General features: G+C 31.7%; 2 protein-coding genes and 1 pseudogene across 2 annotated transcripts; 2 read left to right on the top strand and 1 right to left on the bottom strand.

Moving 5' to 3' along the window:
- Positions 1 to 7,206: 7,206 nt before the first annotated feature.
- LOC123898190 lies at positions 7,207 to 8,460 on the top strand. Its single transcript, XM_045949082.1, has 2 exons — positions 7,207 to 7,568; positions 7,670 to 8,460. The coding sequence occupies exons 1-2, from the start codon at positions 7,271 to 7,273 to the stop codon at positions 8,368 to 8,370; spliced, it is 999 nt and encodes a 332-aa protein (XP_045805038.1). The 5' UTR covers positions 7,207 to 7,270; the 3' UTR covers positions 8,371 to 8,460.
- Positions 8,461 to 8,735: 275 nt separating this feature from the next.
- Positions 8,736 to 10,144, bottom strand: LOC123896319 (protein MAIN-LIKE 1-like). The gene is made up of 3 exons (XM_045946725.1): positions 9,902 to 10,144; positions 8,998 to 9,681; positions 8,736 to 8,831 (listed from the first exon to the last, which is right to left on the bottom strand). Exons 1-3 carry the CDS (start codon positions 10,040 to 10,042, stop codon positions 8,736 to 8,738), a joined length of 921 nt encoding a protein of 306 aa, XP_045802681.1. The 5' UTR covers positions 10,043 to 10,144.
- Positions 10,145 to 18,691: 8,547 nt separating this feature from the next.
- Positions 18,692 to 20,136, top strand: LOC123899162 (annotated as a pseudogene).
- Positions 20,137 to 22,399: the final 2,263 nt, after the last annotated feature.

Genomic DNA, 22,399 nt, shown 5'->3' with positions numbered 1-22,399 from the left:
AATAATTATTAAGATGATACTTATTTCTTTGCTGCACCGGAAACAAATATCACACTCCATTTATTTATTTATTTATTGTAAGAAAGCTACAAAGAGTACAAGGGAAAAGAAAGAAAAAAGACAAAAAAAGAAAGACTAGTCTTAGGAAGAAGGTTCCTAAAGCATCGTTCTTGAGCATATCTTGAATGCCTTATGGAGGACAGTCATGGCTAATAAAATCAGCATCTAAGGAGGCTCCTAACTTTGCGAAGAAGTCTGCACATTGATTACCTTCTCTAAGAGTGTGACACGGGGAAATATTACTCTGAGAAATCAAATCCTTTATGTCCTGGATCAAAACTGCATGGATATGAAACTTAACTTGATGACCTTTTATGTGGCTAATACAGTATAAAGAATCTGAATAGCATACAAGTTCGTCAATGCCCATGTTTATGGCCAACACGAGGCTCTTGTAGATAGCATAAAGTTCAGCATACAAGATATCATAAGACCCTTGAATGTAACCAAAAAACCCTGCCAAATAGTGACCAAAAGTGTTTCTAATGATTCGACTAAATGGGGCAGCCGCCACCCCATCTACTATATAGTGTTAATATAGTACCATTATGTATGCATACTCTGCCACCCCTACCATTCAAAAACAAAACTAGAGTCAACCCCTGCTCCATTTGGTCCACTCATTCTCTTGTAAAGATATACTCCTATACTCATCATATAATATTTGTTTATTATTTTATTTTAAGCCACTTTGCATAAAAAAAAAAAAAAAAAATTAATTCATACTCCCTCCGGTCACAATTATAAGCAAAAAAATATTTTTTAGATTCATTGAAAAAATAATGTATTCAATCTATATTATTGACCTGATACATTACATTTTCAATGAACCTAAAAAGTAGTTTTTGGCTTATAATTGTGTCCGGCTATGTTGCATAGGTGCTGGTACGGTCCGGAGGGAGTAGTAACTATCTTGTTCATCCTGTCTATTCCTATTCTCAAGTAGTCTAGTTTTTTTGGAAAACACAAAACACTTGAGGTGAGTTTGATCTGCTAAAAAATAGGGATTGAACTGAATAATTTTTGTTGCATCCTATTTTGTCCCTAAGTTTTAGCTTGAACAACTAATATACTATTCTATTTTGTCCCGTCTCACAATCAGTCTCTTACTACTAATATACTATTTGCAATGTTTGTAAAAAAAAATAAAAATAATTCTAAGCATGATTCATGCACTACTAGAAAAAAATTCATTTGGGACGGAATATTCTGTCGCACAACAGTTGAAATTTCCGTCCCAAACTAATTTTGGGACGAAATTTGTGACAAACCAAATTTCATCGCAATTCACCGCATCGCAATTTGTTGGGGACGGAAATAATCAAACTGTCGCAATTTTGGGACAGAATTCGGGACAGAAATAATTATCAAACATTGGGACGGTTTTTAGCATTCCGTCTCAATTTACTGACAGATTTTAAAATTCCGTCCCAATCAAAGTGCTGCATAATTTTATCCAATTTCTTGTTTCACTCTAATAAAATCCTAATAAAAGTAATTAGTCATATAAATTCATGTAATAATCATCAATTTTCATTCAACTTGTAAGAAATTACATATTTACTTGTCCGATACAAAACATAAATTGCTCAATCATAAACATAATATACATAATCCAAATTATAACAACATATCCAAAAGACTAAACTTCTAATAATTTTGAAGTTTTTACGTTCAAAGTCATCACTATTATTATGAAGGCATGGACACACGTGCTTCCATCTAAATGCAATCCATATCAATAGGCTTCGGCAAGTACTCCATTATCACCAACTCCTAATATGATGTAGAGACTCAAAGTATGAACATAGCCGGAGAATGTTTTCCCTGTAAACTAAAATAAAAATAGAAAACATTAATTGACGCGTTCCCTGTAAAAAAAATAAAAATAATTCTAAGCATATGATTTAATCTTTTATAATATATGAAGCGGAAATACTCTTTGGATTAGACGCGTCCCAGTATAATACACCAACACTTATGATTACATTTAATTATTTTATCTTTCAAATTCAGGGCTGTCTCCGACAATTTGGAGGCCCCGGGCTAATAATAAAAATGGACCCCAAATGAAAAAAATATAATTTTTTTTATAAAAAGAACATTATATATTTAAATTGTAAATGACATAAAAAAATAGTCATTATAGGATAGGATGAGCAGCTCAATTGATTAAGCTAGTTGAGTTCAAGGTTTAATTTATTGTAGTAATATACTAACAACTAACAATTTTCCACTAATTGTAAAAAAAAAAAAAAAAAAAAATAGTCATTATATTTACTATGAATTGACCTCAAATAAAAAAAAAATAACAACTAACAATTTTCCATTAATTGTGAAAAAAAAATAGTCATTATATTTACTATGAATTGACCTCAAATAAAATAAAAAAATGTCACAGGTAACCCACTATCCTAACAACTTGGAAACACTAAAGCAGCCAATGACCAATGGACCAATAGCCAATTCATGTTTATTGGTTTCCGAAGAAATATTTAAAGCAATAATTTTAATTATGGGCTTAAAAAAAATTGAGGCCCCAATTTCTTAGAGGCCCTGGGCTGGGGGTCTGGTTGCCCTAACCCAAAACCGGACCTGTTCAAATTATTATTAGTGTTTGCGTGTCAGTGTTGGCTAGAAAATCTACCTTTAAGGTGAATAACTGGAGTGTCCCTGATTCGAACCCGGACCTCAGCACATATAGTGTGATATCTCTGCCAACTGAACTAAGCTCACAGGGACAAGATATATGTTTTTTATTTGGCATTATATTTCTGCCACCCTCAATAAATTTTTCTGGTTCCGTCCCTGACGGTTACGCCTCCTTCTGATTCACACTCCATTTATTTCTTTCTATCTTTTGGTACAAACTAATTTTCTTTTTACGAACAAAAATTGCAAAAACAAATACAGGGACAAGAAAATTAGTTTTTGCAAAACTAATGTTCGTCTTGAAGACCAATTCTTGAAGACCATAATTATGTCTTTGCCCAAGACGAACAAAGATCCGTAAAAAAAAATTGCAAAAACAAATGCGCCTTTTTTCTTTTTATATTTTTAATCCCCTTGCTGTTCTGCAATTTTGTATGCTTAAAAGAAATAAACAAGGAGAGAAATTCCTTGTTACTATGTTGTACCAAAAAAATCCTTGTTATAACAATTAATTAATGACTAGAATAAATTCATTCTATTTGAAGTATGTTTTGATAATCCTTTTCCAATTTTTCAATGTAGCAAAAAAATAAGTCTCACTTTATCCATTAATCTTAGCCATTTATTGATATTGGAATTAAAGGTTAAAATTTGGAGTAATTTATCAAACTTACTCTTGGAGTCAAAAAAATTCGTCTCCTTAGCTTAGCTTTCGTTATTAACTTTAATTAATGGAAGCTAAAGTTATACGGTACATAAAAAAATACAAAAAAAAAAGGAGGTAAAGGCTAATATGTAATTTGGTGATTTTTTTTTATTTACAATTAGCTGTGAATCGAACCCAAAATCTATAGCGTACTATCTAAATCTTTTACCACTAGACTAAATCTAATGGCTTTACTTTGGTGAATTTTAGTAATGAAACATTTATAGAACCCGGACTTTGAAAAATTATAATAAATATTGAGCGTTAATGCAAATTTGTCAAATGTAAATATATTTTTAAGAAACATGCGTCAAAAAAACCATTTTAAAAATTAAATATTTTGTATTAAACATGTAAGTTTAGATACCTTAACATATACATTAAGACATAAATTAGTGTGATTCATATACATTTAAGACATATATATTTTTAACCCTCTGGTTTTTACGGAAAAGTGGCCCAGCCCCCAGTAGTCCAAAGTTTGACTGAAAGATAGGTAAAGTCTGACCAATAAATAAATTATTCCACCTAGTAATTAAATTTGAGTTCTCCCAAAATCTGTCATTTGGTGAAATTCAGCGTGATTGATATTTATATGCTTAATATATTAGGCTTATTATTCAAGCTTCATTTAAAACTCCTATAAATTAGGGGTGGGGTACATGAGTTAAATAAAATCAGCCAAATCGGTTTGGATAGACTCAAATTGAGTCCAATAAGGCACTCTTTAAGCATTTTATTTAAATAAACTTTTTATTCAAAAAGTTAAACATTACAATTTCCAATGCTTTGATTTTACGCATTTCCATAAAAATTCTATAAAAAACTTACTATTTAAGGCCTTAAAGAGTGCCCCGAAGATATTCGTTAACATTTGCATAATTGGAATGATTGTGATTAAGGAATTTGACTAATTTTAATTTTAATCATAATTATCTTATTATCTACTAAAGTGTTTTGTCAGAATTGTTTAACAATAAAGCTCTGTACATGCAACGTTTGTTTTATGAATCACAAGCATGCAACGTACATGAATTTAAAGCTTCATATGATTTTATTCCATTTGCCTCACAAAAAATGGCACATTCTAAGAAGTCCTGAAATGATGGGAATATGCCAAATAGAGAAAAGAATAATCATGGACGAATTTACACAGCAAACGAAAATGCTCTGGATATTTATGCTCACAAACACTTTGGATGAATCATTTTATACATTATTTATTTATGCTTCATTATGGACAAGTCATAAAGCACGTGTGCAAAAGAATTCCTCAACTTGCACCAAGCTATTTCCTTTCACGAAAAAATCAAAGAATCCATCACATTATGGATGAAGCAACGGTAATTAATGCACAAATCTTTGTGCCAAGCTTGCAAGTTGTCTTCCATGAGCTACAAGGAAGAATACGTGGAATGCTTTCCTCTAAAACAGTACATGCAAGCAAAATACATAACATAACAACCAAAATGATCTATTAATCATTCACAAAAGCAACGAATGACATTATGACATGTGTCCTAAGGCTTAGAGTCTTTATACAAAGAGTTTACAAAGAAATTATCACACAACATCACTTATAATAGAAGAAATCAAACTAGTATCAAAATCCAGTTGACTGACTCTTCTATCTTGAGCTGAGAAAGCATTATTTTGAGTTTTGACCTCATTATAATTGTGGTACAGGTCCTTTCACCAGTGCCCAATTGCAACCAAGCAGCTAACACAGAGGTCTTCAGGTTGCACCAAATTTGCACGAAAATGAAAATGGTTATGCATTGGCCTACAGTTAGGATAATCCTCGCAGAACTCAGTTTTGTAAGTATTCTAAAACAAATTAGATTAATTAGCATACAAAATAAATTAGATTTGTATGCGAATTAATCTAATTTGGCGGCCGAGTAGAAACATAAGGAAGAGAGGAAAGATCTGCGTGCGGCTGAGCAGATAGAATAGGGCTGGTTTTTTCAAACTTTAGAGACATATTTATAGGAAAAATTTTTTTCCTACCCCAACAATCTTCACTTTACCCCAACATTTTTTTAAAAATACCCAATATACCCTTATTAAAAATTAATATATTTTAAAAAAACAATTTTTGTCGTATTATACTGTTCCGGTAGAATTTTTATCCTCACGAAAAACTGTTCCGGTAAGCAATTATTCATACCGGTAAGTTAACTTTACCGGTACACTTTTTTAACAGTGTTCCGGTATGTTAATTATACCGGTACACTTTTTATAACGTTTCCGGTATGTTTATTTTACCGGTACACTTTTTAAAAAGTGTACCGGTACGTTAATGTTACCGGCACACTTTTTAAAAAGTGTACCGGTATGTTAATTATATTTCGTTTATCATTATACATACCGGTACACTTTTTTAGAGTGTTCCGGTAGTCAAAGTGTTCCGGTATGTAATAAGTGTACCGGTATGTTATTCTTAATTTTTTTAATTTTAATTTATTTTTTTATTTTTAAACAGATATGGCTTATCTCGGCGATACAAGTCAAATGTTGGTAGATACTACGGATGTTTTTACAACTCATCAAAAATTTGCTACCCCAGATGATGTTGTCAAATGGGCTCGAGATGTTGGAGATGCCAATAAAGTCGGTATTATCATTACTCGGTCGGATAAAAAGAACGGAATAAGAGGAAGAAATGACAAGTTGATTTTGGGTTGTGACAAAGGTGGAAAGTATGACTCTTCAGAAAGTTCCACGACATCTGCATCGAAAAAGTGTAACTGTCCATTTAAAATTAGAGCTGCACCTTCAACAGATGGTTCAGGATGGAAAGTTCAGGTTATTCATGGAGTTCACAACCACGGGCTACCTGACCAATATCATGGTCATCCTCGCAAGGCACGTTTAACCGCTGATGAAAACAAACGTGTTCAAGATTTGACAAAGCGTAAAGTAGCACCAAGACACATTGTTTTAGATTTGAAAGATCAAAATCCAGAGTCTGTTGTTGATGCCACACTTGTATATAGGAAAAGACACATGATGCAAATACAGGAAAGAGGTTCCAGAACAGAGCTGCAACACTTGCTACAGTTGTTAGATGATGCAAAATATGTCAGCTGGAATAGAAGAAAAGATGATGGCTCCGATGTTTTGAGTGATATTTTTTGGGCGCATCCAGATTCAATCAAGTTGTTGAACTTGTTTCCCATTGTTTTGGTTATGGACTGCACGTACAAAACTAATAAATATAGACAGCCACTGCTTGAAATTGCTGGCATAACGTCAACTAACATGACATTTGCTGTTGGATTTGCTTACATGGAATCTGAGAAGACGGACAATTATCATTGGGCGTTAGGTAAGCTGAAGCAATTGATTACAAAGCATGATATATTTCCTAGAGTAATTTTGACTGATAGGGAGTTTGCTTTGATGAATGCAATTAAAGATATATTTCCACATACTACTAATATGCTTTGTACGTGGCACATAATCAAAAATGTGAATGCGAGATGCACCGTGCAAATACCTAAGGATATGAAACAGAAGGTGAAAAATTTGTGGAGAGATGTTGTTCAAAGTCCGGATGAGGTGGAGTATCAGCAACGGTTGAATGCGTTTCAGCAAGCATGTGTTAATTCAAGCAATTTTGTCGAATATGTCAATAACACCTGGTTGGCCCCTCACAAAGAACAATTTGTTGAAGCATGGACCAATCGAGTGATGCATTTAGGAAACACAACGACTAATAGGTATAATTTTTTTATTTTAAATTGAAATTATATTTTTCTTTTTTTGGCGTTTATATTGAGTGGATATACAACCAGCGGTGTACCGATACCGTTAGATTCAGTTCACGGTCACTGGAAGAAATTAACTATGGAAGAACCATTGGAGGATGACACAGAGGATGGATATGAGTTGGACATGAGTAATGCAATGGAGGCCATATGGACTCGATTTCGGTCACTTGATATTGTTGGTAAAAGAGCGTTGAAGAGTAAAGTGTTTGAACTTGCTTATCCAGCCTCAAGTTCATTGTGTCCACCACCTGAAAAAATAAAAACCAGAGGAGGAGTGAAGAACAAAAATAAAGGCAAAGCACCAAAAGGTTATGATGTGTATCGTGATCCATCATACTTTGAACACGTTGAAAGAGAATATGGTGATTCACAAGGTGACTAATTTATTTTTTTGATAATATAGTTATTGCTTATATTTTTATGTCAATATTATATTATTATATATTCAACTTTTTTTGTTTTTACATAAATCTAGGTACATCGAAGAGGTTGTGTACACAACAATCACAAACATCTCAGAAGGAACTATCTCAACCCTCTCAGAAGCAACAATCTCAACCATCTCAGAAACAACTATCTCAGATGTCTAAAAAACTGACATCTCAGAAATATTTGGGGCAATTTCCTGATCATATGCATCCACATATTGTTGACATTGCTGATGTGCTTGAAGATGGAAATTGTGGTTTTAGAGCTGTTGCATCTTTACTTGGTTACACAGAGGAAGGTTGGTCCATCGTCCGCCGGGAGTTAGATGAAGAGCTTAGAAATAATAACAATTTGTATGAGAAATTATTCAGACAAGATTTGCAGGTTGTGAGAGATTCGTTGGTAGCAACTAGATGGTTCACCATACCTGCTATGGGTTACTTGGTAGCAAATAGGTATAATGTCGTTCTCGTCACGTTGGGTAAACCTAGTAAGACTTTCTTTCCTATGATGACTTCATATTCCTCTTCAGCAAGGTTTTTTTGTATTGGTTTTGTCAATGGAAATCATTGGGTTCCGGTAAACATGTCAAAGGGGTTTCCGTTGCCCGAAGTTACAGCTGATTGGAAGAAATTTTGTTCACATGAAGCAAAGTCTTGGATGTCAAACTTAAACGGACGCCTACAATATTGGAACCTTCTAAATCCTCCGGTGAAACCTCTTAGTGGTGTTATGTCTGTTGAATAATTTTTAATTGTTTATTTTATGTCGAATATTTATATTACTTATGTTTTATCAAATATCTAAATTCGTTATTAACGTTTATTGTGTTAAAAAATATTTTATGTCAATAAAATGCAATGCCTACTTTAGCAACGTTATTTGTGTCAAAAAATAATTATTGAAGTATAAAAAACATTTGATCGATAAAGTTCATAATCTAAATAAAGTACACGATATAGTAAAAATAGTTCAACAAAATACACAATCCAAAAATAAAAGTACATAAACCGGTGTTCAAAAAAACATAACAATAAAAAACTAGTCATGGGTATGCACCACGACATACATCTAGTGCAAAAAAAAGCTCCTCAAAATCCTCATCATCCCTATCAGCGTCTATCCTCGTAGGAAAATCCAGGATTATCACAATTAAGATCCGACTGAGCCCGCCTACCAAGGGTAGGAAAATACTCGTGGATCCAACACTGTTACAAAAAAGAAAAAAAAAGAAAATTGTTAACAACGCAACAAAGAGAAAAGAAAATTAAATTACGCAACAAAGATAAAAACAAAATTTAATTGCACAGCAAAGAGAAAAAAAAATTAATTACGCAATATTTAAATTATGTATTTGTAGTGAGTGTCGCATACCTGAAGAAGTGTCGCATACCCTGCAAGGGCCCTCGTAGAAAACATGGATGCATCGTTCAAGTTATCGTATAAACAAACTAATGCAATACTGGCCCACGAATATGTATGGACTGCAGACAAATCACTAAACAGAAGTAGCCATTTGGCATCCACACGTGTATAACTCTTATCGGCCAGAATGGTAGATCCCACCAACATCAACATCCATGCCCTAGCTGCGCAGTCATATTTCCCGTAGAAATTGGCATTCCTATTATAACTCTCATATAGCCACTGCTGTGAAAAATAACCACCCCTCTGCGCTACAGTCTCTCGCAATGCAAATTCATACTCCTCTCCTAACAACTCAACTGCAAGTTCCGCAGCTTGTTCTTGAGAAACTGATACAGGAGTATAAAACTGACCCCTAACAGGTAGATGCAGAAGACATGCCACATCGTCCAAAGTAATAGTCATCTCGCCGAACGGCATGTGAAATGACGATGTCTCAGGGTGCCACCTCTCAACAAATGCGGATATAAGCTGCGGATCGGTAAATTTCAAGCTAGTCCGCTCAAGCCAGCACAACCCCGAAATATTCAACCACCCTTGAATAACTTGAGGATGGTGATCAGGAATCCTGTCAGCTAACTTTCTTCCTAAAGATACTATTCGTAGCTCAATTTTGTCACCTTCGACACGTTCCTACATATATTTAATAAAAAAACATTGTGAATAATAAATTAGACCGGATAATTGGATGCATATCATAAGACATTGAAAATGAACTATAATAATATTTTAACACTAAATTTGTATGTAAAATAAGGATTTAACAGTTGTAACGAGAGTATAAACAATACAAATTAAAAAAAAAATGATCAATATAACTTAACAAATAATAACAAAAAAAACAAAGTAGTACCTGACCAAACCATACATGACGAGCAACATGATGCTCGTATCGAGTCAAAAGACTCGTATCGATCGGCCCTCCAGGCCAAGCCTGCTGCACAGCCTGCTCCTCAACCTGCTCCTCAACCTGCTCCTGATGCACTGGCGGCATCTCATCGTCTTCCGGCTCCTCCTGATGTGGCCGAGACTCTCCGCGTCCTCTGTTATGCCTAATTCTACCGTCTCCTCCTCTTGTACGCACCACTGAAAAAAAAAAAAAATTTAAAAAAAAAAATTCACTGTGAACCGGTACACTTTTTTAAAAGTGTACCGGTATGTAATATGATACGCAGAAATCGTCTTTACCGGTACACTTTTTGTCAAGTGTTCCGGTATGAATATTCATACCGGTACACTTGAAAAAAGTGTTCCGGTATGAATATTCATACCGGTACACTTGAAAAAAAGTGTTCCGGTATGAATATGCATACCGGTACACTTTTTTTCAAGTGTACCGGTATGAATATTCATACCGGAACACTTTTTTCAAGTGTACCGGTAAGGAAATCGAACCGGCACACTTCGAAAAAGTGTACCGGTATGTAAAATTGTACTTACTCGCTCAAATTCGCCGAACTCACACCGGAACACTTTTTTGACTAGGGTAAATAATGATTTTTTTTTTTCCAGTTTTACATTATATATGAGGGTATATTTGTCATTTCAAATAGGATTGTTGGGGTAAAGTGAAGATTGTTGGGGTAGAAATTTTTTTTTTCTATTTATAGACTTTAGTGGGTTGGTGGGCTTATTCAAAATGGCCTGTTATTGGCTTATGGAGTATTTTTAATATTCCAATTCTATCCCTTATCCTATTTTACTAGTATCCCACGGGTAAAAACACGTTTGTAGATTTATTGACTTATAAATAATATACTTTACTTCAAACTGAAAAATTAAAATTTTAATTGTTAATAGAAGATAATTAACGACAACTACATAAATATTTATAATAATATAAAATTTAATAATTAAAATAACACTCTGTGATAAAAAAAACTAAATGTAAAATTTATGTATAGTGTCATAAATCTTCTTAAGGAAGATTCCTATAGTTAGTATTTTTTCTTATCAAATTAAAAATGTATCATAATTTTTTTTTTTTTTTGAAGGAAAATGTATCATAATTGTTGTTTATATGATTCTCCACTAAAAGAATCGTAAAGTTGATCGAAAATATATGGAAAGACTTCTTTGAGGTTTCGTAAAAAGGCTTTTAGGTGAATTTGAATTACAAAAAAAAAATTGTGTAACAATATATGAGTAGAAATATAGACTACAATATAAATAACAAAAAAAAAACCGATTCCCGTATTAATATTTAAGCAGAAATATACAGGTTCCCGTTGAAAGTTATAAAATAAATAGGTTTTCGTATTAATATATGACTAAAAATATAGAATCTATAAAAATTATAAAATAAAAATTACCGTAAAAAAATTATAAATAAGTAGGTCTTCATATTAATATGAGTGAAAATATAGAAATTATAATGTGTCAAAAAAAGTAGAAATTATAAAATAAAAAAGTCATTTATATTAATGCATACGAAGAAATATACATTCCCATAGAAATTACAATAAAAAATAAGCTCTCATATTGATGTATGAATTGAAAATATGAAATAACTAACTAACTCATAAAATCATAATATATGCGAATAAAATGTAAAAAAGGTGACTAACTAACTCATAAAATCATAATATCTGCAAATAAAATGTAAAAAAGGTGACTAACTAACTCATAAAATCATATCAATAGAAATATATGATTAAAATGTATTGTCATACTATAAAAAACATACCAAAAATAAAATAAATAAGATTTTGGAATTGAACATGTGAAAAAATATATGACCATAAGAAAATTGTTTCAACGAAGAAGAAAAAACCAAAAAAAATTTTAGAAATGTGATACTCAAGAGCAATATTTATAGCAAAAAAAAAACAATTAATCATATCAATTATTCCCTTAATTCGATGAAGTAATTGAAACAAAAAAAAAATTATATATTTCTTAGGGGTATATTGGATTGAGATTTCATAGGATTTTAAAAGACTTTTTTTATGACAAAAAAATCTTGAGGTATTAAATCAAAACTTCTACAAAAGTTAAATAAATCTTGTGGTATTCAATAGACAAACAAATTTTTTTTTCAGGGCAACAAAATCCGTTGGTATTCAATTGAGATTTGTTGCTACTTTCAAAATGTCTATTGGTATTCAAAAGTCTACCGATTTTAATGGATTCTTTTTTGGAGTGGATTTTGAGAGACTTTTTAGTTGAAAATACACTTGATAGACTTTTTCAACAATCTCACCAAAAGCCTTGAGACTTTTTTGAACTCTCCAAAGACTTTTTTCTTTCATCATCACTGTATCAAACTTCTTCGTTATTACTTTCGTAGATCATCACTATACCCGGTTTTTTTTTCTTCTTTTCTTTTTTTCACTTTTTCAACAATCTCACCAAGCCTTGAGAGTTTTTTTTCTTTACTTATCAAATATGTTTTTTTGCAAAAAATATTTTAACAAATTCTACATCTTTTTTACAAACTTTTGATTCATTACAACTTTTTACAACTAACGAATTTTTTTCGTCACATTCATCTGCTTTTGTTTTACATCAATGGTGGTGGTGGTGACTTTTTTATTGGTGATTAGAAACATATACGTAAAAAAAAAGTAAGGGTTTTTTTTTTTAATATTTGGATTCCAAAAAAATATAATTTCTTTTATTAAAATTTATTGATTCTTTTAAAATTTTCCAAATATACAAAAGTTTCCTAATATATAAAGTATTATGAAATCTTGATTGTAAAAAATCTTTTGAAAAAAATCTCTCAAAATTCATTCAAATCATATGTTAAAAATCTTGATTGTAAAAAAGTCTTGTAAAAAAGTTTTTAAAATTTCACAAAATCAATATAGTTCAAGAAAATCTCATAAAATTATCAAGATTTTTTTTGCCAAAATTGTCTCATAAAATCTCAATCCAATACAAAGATTATGCCTTCTAGAAAAGGGAAAAAAAAGATTATGCCTATTTAACGCCAATTTAATTTCAATTGCCTATTTTGATACCTGGTAGGTTATGTGAATTTATTGTTTTTATGTGAATTGCCTATATATATTTTTTTTGACACAATGTGAATTGCCTATTTTAATTCCTTTATTGCAACAAAATAGTGATTCTACGCGGTGGAGGAACCAATGGAAACCGTACCAAAGGATGGTGAAATTCGTTGTCCTATAATCTCCTGGTTAATATATGAGTATAAAACACATCTCTTATTAATATATTCGAATAAATATAGTTTCCCGTGGTAATCAAGAAAAAAAATGGTTATTAATATAAGTAAAAATATAATTTCTTAAAAATTCCTAAAAAAAAAGACGGGTCTATATATATATATATATATATATATATATATATATATATATATATATATATATATATATATATATATATATATATATATATATATATATATATATATATATATATATATATATATATAGAAATGTAAGTTCTCGTAGAAATTACTAAAAAAAAAAAAAGTTATCCATATTAATATATGAGTACTAATATATGTACCCATAGACATAGACATTAAAAAAAATAGAAACTCCAAAGGCTTGGTCTAGTGTGGTCAAAAGACACTAGCTGGTGTCTTTGGAGGGAGGTAAATGACATTAAAAAAAATAGAAACTCCAAAGGCTTGGTCTAGTGTGGTCAAAAGACACTAGCTGGTGTCTTTGGAGGGAGGTAAATGTAATTACCTTTGTAAGCGTTGTTTGAGCCTTAAGGTCTTCCTTGTCTTGGATTAGAGTATCATTCCTTCACCCTAAATTTTAAATATAAAAAAACATTAAAAAATAGTACTTCCAAAGTCTCGACATCAATCTATCAACCACATACACATGCCATTAGATATATCCGACGAATTATAAAGAAAAAAAAAATCTAAAATAACACCAAAATTCACATTAATAATTCATCAATAATTATTTTTCTCAACTCTGACATATCTCAAAGTGTTTTTGAGATTGAAAACGCGCATGCAAATCTTCTTTATCTCCGTAATTTTATTTATGTTAACATACCTGAAAAAAAGAAGAAAACGAAATAAGAATAAAATAAAAAAGAAAAAGTTTAAGAAACATAAAGACAAAAGAAATTGTAGAACAACCCAATTAATAGTCACAAATATCTATAAAATAAAAAAAAGGGCACTCAATTAAAAAGAGGAGGAGATGAAGATCAATGCTTATTTATAAGTAGATCATGATTTACGTACGATACATAAAAGAATAGGAGAAAATTATACAGTATGATTGAAGCATACCTTTTAAATGCTTTTCTATGATCGCAACATAAACTAAAAAATCAAGATATATGTAAATTAGATCCCGTAAAAAGAACAAAATTCTTTTCAATAACATGAAGAAAAAGAAGCAAGAAACAAAACACGCGGGTATAGATTTGTACCATTTGCAACTTAGATATTGTACAAATCTAGTAGCATCTTAGCATGACCATTTTAAAATAGAACAAAACATCCTTGTTTAGCTAAGTATAAAATGCTAGCAACACACTCTTTAACAAACACACTCCAACACACTCTTTTTTATTGGTTGAAATTCACATGGGTCCCATAAAAAAATATTATATATAAAAACATGCGTTTTGTGCTTGACAATCAGCTAAAAGGTGCAAATACATAGTGTATACTTAATAACAAATTTGAATAGAAAATAGTTAATAATAAGTAAATATAAAAAACCCTAAGCAGGATTTAACATCTTAATGTATTCCCAATAGAAACTGTCAAGAGTCATCCAAAAATATAAACTGAAAAACCAACCAAATTTACTGCAGATATTAATAATAGAGCAAAAACCTTTAATTAACATCTTATTTTATCAATAAACAAAATTCCTTCGAGAGAACCAGAATTTTGATATTACCAAGGGTAGAAGTGATGTGCAAATCTCTAGAGTAAGTCTGTAAATAAAACCACACCATTATGCTTCAAAAGAAATTCCTAAAAATTAAATTAAAATAACATAAAATAAAAAAACTAATCAAATAAAATAAAATGGCATTTGAAACAACTGACAATGGGTGAACCCAAGAAATAAAACTCCCAACTTGAATTGAATTCTCTAATAAAGACATAATAAGATTTCAAATTTCAATCATTAAACTGCAAAAGATAAAAAAGAATTAAGGAGAAATAGAAAACAAACAAATCTGCGTTCCATGGACCCAGAGGCAAAACCTGGGTTACTGATTAAATGAGTTTCGAAGAAGCACGATGCATCCCATCGTTAGTGCACATTTCCTAATCGGAAAAAGAGAATATGGATCTGCATTCAACAGAGAAACAAATAATTAGATATTGAATACATATTATTTGAATTTGATAGATTTGATAGGTAAAAAGATTACCTTAAATTGAAGATTGTTTTGGAAACAAAGAAATGAATGAAACGGACTATGGTGGACATAGGAGAGACAATCAAGAACAGAGGCATTGAGGACGATCGCGTGTAGTCGTGGGTGTTTGGGGTTTGGGAATTGGGAGGCTGCCGACAACAGATTTAGAAGAGGGAGATGATAGTATAGTAAGTAAAAAGAGTGAGAGAAGAGAAAAATTGATGTGCGATGCAAAAATTTGGGCTGAAACATATTCTCATATTTGGAATCAATTTTTCAATTAAACAATCAACATTAAAATTCATAATTGTATTAAATGTGAAATCAACCACAGAGAAGAATGCATGAGAAGCAAGTATTCTAGAGGAGAGAGAAATGCAAATAAGTATGGCTTTATCATATTTATAGATTTTTGAGTTATACTTTTCGCACCCCTCGAATATCCTCACCCCTGAAATGACCAAACTAAGGATGCGAGCACTTTTTCGCACACTAAGTAGTGAGTGTCAATATTTTAACTCAAACCCAAACCCCTAGAATGAAAAAAAGAGCTCACATTCTAAAAATCATAGTGTGCTTCTACATATCCACTCAGAAGGTCTTTTCGTAATGGATGACCCTCGAAACCATAATTGTTGATATACGGCATAGATCCGGATGATTGGTGGAAGAAACACCAAACATATCCCAAACTTCTTCCTCCCACCGACCGGCTGATAGAAATAGACTAACTACCGGAGACAGAAGAAGAGAGAACTGATCTTTAGGCCAAACATAACTGAATTTGTGTTAATGTAGTAGTAGTCCTCTCTTGAGATATAAGGTTACATATATATCCTAGTTGAGGCTGTGTGATCGCATCAGCTAGTTGTACGGCAGAGTTTTGGTTTAAAAAATTTGAGCTCATATGCGGTTTAATTTGGATCGGTTTTTGAATATCCAAATTACAAATTGTACAACTAGCAGCCAAATACGGCGCGTTCCGCGCCTATCTATGTCTATTATGCCGAAAAATGTTATGGTGAAGTTAACATATATAATTGAGTCAGATCCGTTGATACTATGTGTCAAATTAAAATTTGACACCAAATCTCAACCTTTCAAATCAATTCATCGTATGACTTAGATTTATTCACTTAACAACATCACGTGACATTCTCTCCCAATTCTCAACTTTGAAATTACGCTAATTTTCTTCTTTTTTTGACCCACCATCAAAATAAAATATGGTGGTAGAGTGAACCTTCACCACAGCCAACAACTTGCAACCAACCGTCATGGATCAACGGTTTGTAACCGGAAACAAGCTGCATCACCATTCAACCGTCATATATACATCGTTTTAATTGAGAGTTCTTCATTACTGTCTTCATCGCATAACCACCGCAAAGGGTGCATCCTTCTTCGTCCTCGTCCATCCGCCGTTGAAGCTTACTGCTCATTCTTATACATGAGTAATTTCCGTCTCCAATTTTTCAGAATTTTTTTGGTCTTGGGATTAAATTTCTTTAGATTTTAAGAAAAACTAATTGATTATTTGAATATAAAAGAATTTTGTAAAATTAAACAACTACAAGAAAAGAATGGGCCAATTCTATTTTGACACGGCGGCGGAAAAACCCAAAGAGAAAGAAAAGAAGCTACACACAAGTCAAGTGATATTTTTGTAAACTGTATTATTTTGTTAAAATATTTTAAATGATATATTTTTCAGCCGTATGATCAATTGATTTAAACGGTTGAGATTTGGTAACGGATCCTGACTATATATATATATATATATAGTTGTTCCGTTCAAATACATGCATTTCTGATTCTTGATAGTAACAGAAAATAGCGTTTTGTTCTGTTATCTAATCAACCAATTTTTGGTGCGTTTCTTTCTTTTGCTGCATCATATTATTCTATGTATGTATGCATGTTTACCTGACTTTTATTTTCTCACCATATACCAATGATTTTTTGGTTTCGCTCGAGTGTTCTGTAATCTACTAGTTTTTGTATGACCAATGAACTAATTAATTCCTATTTTCTCAAACAGATTTGCAAGAGCAGATGGATTCATTCGTACGTCTTAAAGGTATTGCCAACAACATACTCACTATTTTGTAACATTTTTGCTTTTTTTTTTTTTTTCTTTTTCTGAACTGAATATATTTATTTTGATACATAATCATTATTTTAGTTATTATTTTCAAGAGTGGTTGAATGAGTTGAACTTGAATCTTCAATTTTCGTAATAGGTTTGGGTGTATGTTTGATTTTACTTTTGACGACTTAAAATTGATTTTAAGTTTTACTCAAAACAAAATTATTTTGCATCTAAAATTAATTCATAGAACTTGAAACTTTTTATTATATAATTGACTTTTAACTTGTTCAATTTACTTGAGTCACACAGAAATAGAGAGGTGCCTCATGGAAGGAGAGAAAAAACCTTGGCTTTTGTATTTATCTCGCGACAACGACGTAACGACTCAAACCTTTTGCAACATATCAGATCCAACCAAATCCTACTCAAGAGAGATTCCAAAGGGCTCTATAGATGAGATTGCAAAGGGCTCTGTAGAGATTCCAAAGGGATCATATAAGGTAAGGTTACTTACTGTACAATATGGTTGGTATCTTTTGGAAGTCAAGCTATCAAAATTTGTTAGTATTTTGTTTCTTTGGAACCCACTTAACCTTAACGAAATCAAGCTTCCACTCCTTCAACATGATGGCACTGTATTAGGTAATTGCATTTTGTCATGCCCTCCAACCACAAATGATGAAATATGCTCCATTTTTATATTTTCATCGCTTAAACCTTCAATATTCTACTACCAACTTGGAGAAAAACAATGGACTAAATTGTGTTCTTATGACGACATTGAGAGGGAATTAGACATGAAGGGTAATGCCCCTATGAAGGGAATCTATACCATTTTTTAAGACCCAGTTTACTGCAATGGTTACTTGTATGCAGGAATGGAGACTTTCTTTGGGTTTATTATTGTAGTAATTGAAAAACTTCAACCTAATGGCTTTTCAATAAATTGCACACATGATCCCATGTTAAAACATGAACCATCTTCTCATGTTTGTGAGGAAGTTATAAGTTGCTCGATCGGATCCAACAATGTACTATTTCGAATAACAATTTTGCATGCACAAAATAAGGTTACTGCAGTTTTTGTTTACAAATTTGATTGTTCTCAAAGGGTGTGGGAAAAGGTGGAAAACATTAAGGATAAAGTGTTCTTTATATCCAGTCTTGACCCGGCCTTTGCTTGTCAAACAATTAATCCAGAAATTGAAGGAGGCCGCATCTACATTGCCTTAAGGAATTGCAATTATTTTTATATTTACAACATTGAAGAGAAAAGTATTGCGACTTCTCCACCTTTCTCCAATTTACCAGAAAATCTGTGTTATCCGAGATGGTTCATGCCTGATATTGGGTACGTTAATCTTTGCCTCATTTGTTTTAAGAATGTGTGTATGTGTGTGTGTATATATATGGACTATTTTTAATTTGATTATGTTTTTAACATATATTGTTTGTAGGATGACCGATACACCGAAAGAAGAAATAGGAAAATCTCATCAAATTAGAGAAAAAGAAAGTATATGTAATGTAGTCTATTTAAAGGATGGAGGGGATAAAGTTCATAAATATGCACTTCCTCTAGATGTGGTTGAAGTGATTGCAAAACATATTAAAAATGTGCTTGATTATTTGCAATTTCGAGCTAGCAATAAACTCTTTCGTCTAGCCGCGCCACAAATTCAATGGAGATCATATTCTTCCATGTCCATGTCAAGGTTTAATGATATCTCAATGTGTCCTTTATTTGTGTTCTCAGAGAAGAACAGTGTCTTCACTTTTGTGCATCCAAAACATGGTCTCGATTACAAAAACTTCATAAATTTTCCTCAAGGTGAACATGGAACTTGGATTCCGAAATTTGTTGTTCAAAAGAGGGATGGCTATTTCTGGTGGTAGTTAACACAGGCTTTCAAGTTTTCTTCAATCCCTTTACTAAAGAAGTGCTCCCACTTCCATTAGAGAATAAAGTAATATGAAATATCAGATGTTTTGGCATGTCAGATTCCCCAACCTCTTCTGAATGTGTAATTGTTGAGTTGGTTTATAAAGATTTATCATTCATTAGCAAACCTATTGCAACAGCGTATATAAATTTTTTGGAACGAGATTATATAAATTTAACATTTGAAAGCAGGAAATTTCCTCCCTACAACACAAATCCGGCTTTTCATAATGGATCATTTTATTTTCTTAGCATAACAGGAAAATTAGCAGTTATTGAAGTAATAAGAGGAAATATAAGATGGAAAGTACTTGAGGGACTTCAATCTCCATGTAGCACCTGCTTCAACAACTTTCTAGTTGAATGTGATGGCAATTTATTGTCAATATTCGAGAGTCCTTTCGCAAAAGGGGTACAAGTTTTCAAGTTAAACGAGTCTACAATGACATGGATGAAAGTTGAAAGCCTGGAAAATCATATGTTATTTGTTGGCAAAACATCATTCTCTGCGGTGGCAAACATTCATGGAATGGAAAACAAAATCTATTTCCCTAGATTTTATGGTAAAAGTGTTGTGTTTTATTCTTTAGAAACAAATAACTATCACACATTCAAAAATGATGAAGTGGTGAATTTTCATCATATGAGAGAACACTTGAATGGTACCTGGATTCAGCCAAGATGGCACTAAGTTTAAGATGTTCTCAAGTTGTGAAGAGATTAAATTAGTTACTACAAGTTTTCTGTTTTTGGCACATGTCTGTTCCTTTCTAGTCTTATTGTATCATCGATGTTGTGTGTTGTAACTTTCTATATCCTTTCCATCAAGCAGCCATAGTCACATGTGTAATTCCCCCAACTTTTTGAAATAGTTAATTTATTTGAATTTAATTGTTTTAGATGTTTTTGCGAGTTAGTAAGAAGTTATGTGTTAATTATTTGATAATTAATTTAATGATTTGGAATAGTAGTGGAATGACGAAGAGAAAAATTAATTGGAAAGAAGGTGCGAATTTTATTATGAGCAAAATATTATTATACGGGAGTATAAGGGGTACTCAATTTCTTACAAGCAAAGCAAGTTATAATATGCTTCGATGGCTGTCTCATCCAAACCCTAGCATCCAAATCCGAATCCATCATTGAGAATTACCAAAGTGAGCCGAGTAACGCGTCACCGCTACTAATTGACTGCCAACATATAGTTGTGTTGTTAGTAAGAAGGGAATCTCTATCTTTAAAATTCGAAGCACTTTCTAGTGTGCGTTGTTTTTGTTCATGCTATAAGCCAGAAAAAAAACTTATGAAAATTGTGTCTTACAAAAAATTTATGCTGGTAGATAAAATCAAATAAACTAATTCAAACATGCCCCAATTTCATATCATTGGAAAGTTTTTTTCTTTATAAAAAATGTCAATTAAAATTATAAACGTGTACCAGAGGCTCAACAATGTTATGAATTATGGAATCATATGAATGAAGATCATACTCATAAACAAGATAGAGAGCATAAAAGTATTCATGAGGAAGACACTCATAAAAATTCATATTGAATGAATATAGATTGATAAAAAAAAAAAAAGTAAAATGTACAATAAAGTATCTTATTTATAGGACTATTTGGAGTAACTAACTGTCTAACTAACTTTCTAGCCTTCTAACCAACTTAGTAACCTATTAACTAACTCTAATTGATTAACTAACTATCTATATTTTTAATAAGCAACAAATTGTTGCTTCTCATGGAACGGAACTTTGGAAGTGTTTGTACAAACACGATTTCTCTGGTTCCAATTACTGAATATTGTTATGGCTAATAGAAAATGATAAATATCAAAAACTTTTAATAGAAGAGAGGAAAATAATTTTGTATTTCAGTGCAATCCTAAAAAGTATAGCAGCATATTTTGAAGAAATGTAAATGGATAAGAGAAGCAACTAAATAAAGAATGGAGGAAATGGGAATAAATTGTGCAAAATTAGGGATCTAAAATTATAAGAACTTTCTTCAAAATAATAAAATTTGTCAAGATCTAAGTTCTTGTTTTGATTCCACATGGATCTCTAGAATCTGTTTTTTTATTTATTTTTATTTTTTATTTTTAGATTAGTTGTTTATTTGATTCTATTCACGTTTGAGTTCTCGCCCGCATTTTTTAATTTTTTTTTTAACAATAATCAGTTATATTACATGAAGTTATAGTTATTTCGTGTAGGTAGCTTGATTGATAAGTTAAGTGACATGCTGACATTGATGAAACGTTTAAGAAGGAGGTTTAATGTTCAATTCAATAGACTAATATAATTATTACTAATTATTCGATGCGGTATTTTTTTATTATTATAATTTGGGTTAAACATAATTCAATCTTATAGAATCGACTTGTAAGGTAAGTAAACAATTTTTATAAGGTGCATACCTCCCAAAAGGTAATAAAGACATGCAAGTTAATAGCATAAAACGACTTTATCTTTAAGCCTACTTATCATTAAGCCTACAATTGATATGATGATATACAAGTGTCCGGAATAGTCATGTCTCCGGATCTGCAACGTTGAAGACGCTAGAGTCATTGAATCTGTATTAGATCTGGATCGAAGCAAATCTGCAAATTTAAACAAAACAAACATCGTACAAAGGTGAACGTCAAACAACACCGGACAAATAAATCACAAAGATGGAAAACTCAAACAAACTCAAGAATATGTGAAAATCACTTATCTGAGTAAAAACGTAATTAAAAAACGATCTAGAGGGGTGATTTTGGATCAAAATTATCCGAAATCACCTCTCTCAAATGGATGAACAAGAAGAACAACCAAAAAAATTAGGTTTTTTTTCTTTAGAGCGGCGACTTGTGGAAGATCATTTTCTATTTGATATATATTTGACATCTTATAATATATTACTAGTTAACACATTTGAAAAAGAGAAAAGGAAAGAAAAAAAAATTTAGATTGTTATATTCATAACCAAACAGATCCTAAAATT

This window comes from Trifolium pratense, linkage group LG7 (genome assembly GCF_020283565.1).
Source record: "Trifolium pratense cultivar HEN17-A07 linkage group LG7, ARS_RC_1.1, whole genome shotgun sequence".
In the NCBI taxonomy this organism is placed as follows: Eukaryota; Viridiplantae; Streptophyta; class Magnoliopsida; order Fabales; family Fabaceae; genus Trifolium; species Trifolium pratense.
The sequence above is the reverse complement of the archived record's forward strand: the minus strand, read 5'-3'. Positions and strand labels throughout refer to the sequence as shown.

Coding starts and splice junctions, on each gene's coding strand:
- LOC123896319 (XM_045946725.1), bottom strand. CDS start 10,042: ATGCCGCCAGTGCATCAGGAGCAGGTTGAGGAGCAGGTTGAGGAGCAG. Junction 9,682..9,901: donor GTCATGTATGGTTTGGTCAG/GTACTACTTTGT, acceptor AAATATATGTAG/GAACGTGTCGAAGGTGACAA. Junction 8,832..8,997: donor GGTATGCGACACTTCTTCAG/GTATGCGACACT, acceptor TTTTTGTAACAG/TGTTGGATCCACGAGTATTT.
- LOC123898190 (XM_045949082.1), top strand. CDS start 7,271: ATGGAAGAACCATTGGAGGATGACACAGAGGATGGATATGAGTTGGAC. Junction 7,569..7,669: donor AGAATATGGTGATTCACAAG/GTGACTAATTTA, acceptor ACATAAATCTAG/GTACATCGAAGAGGTTGTGT.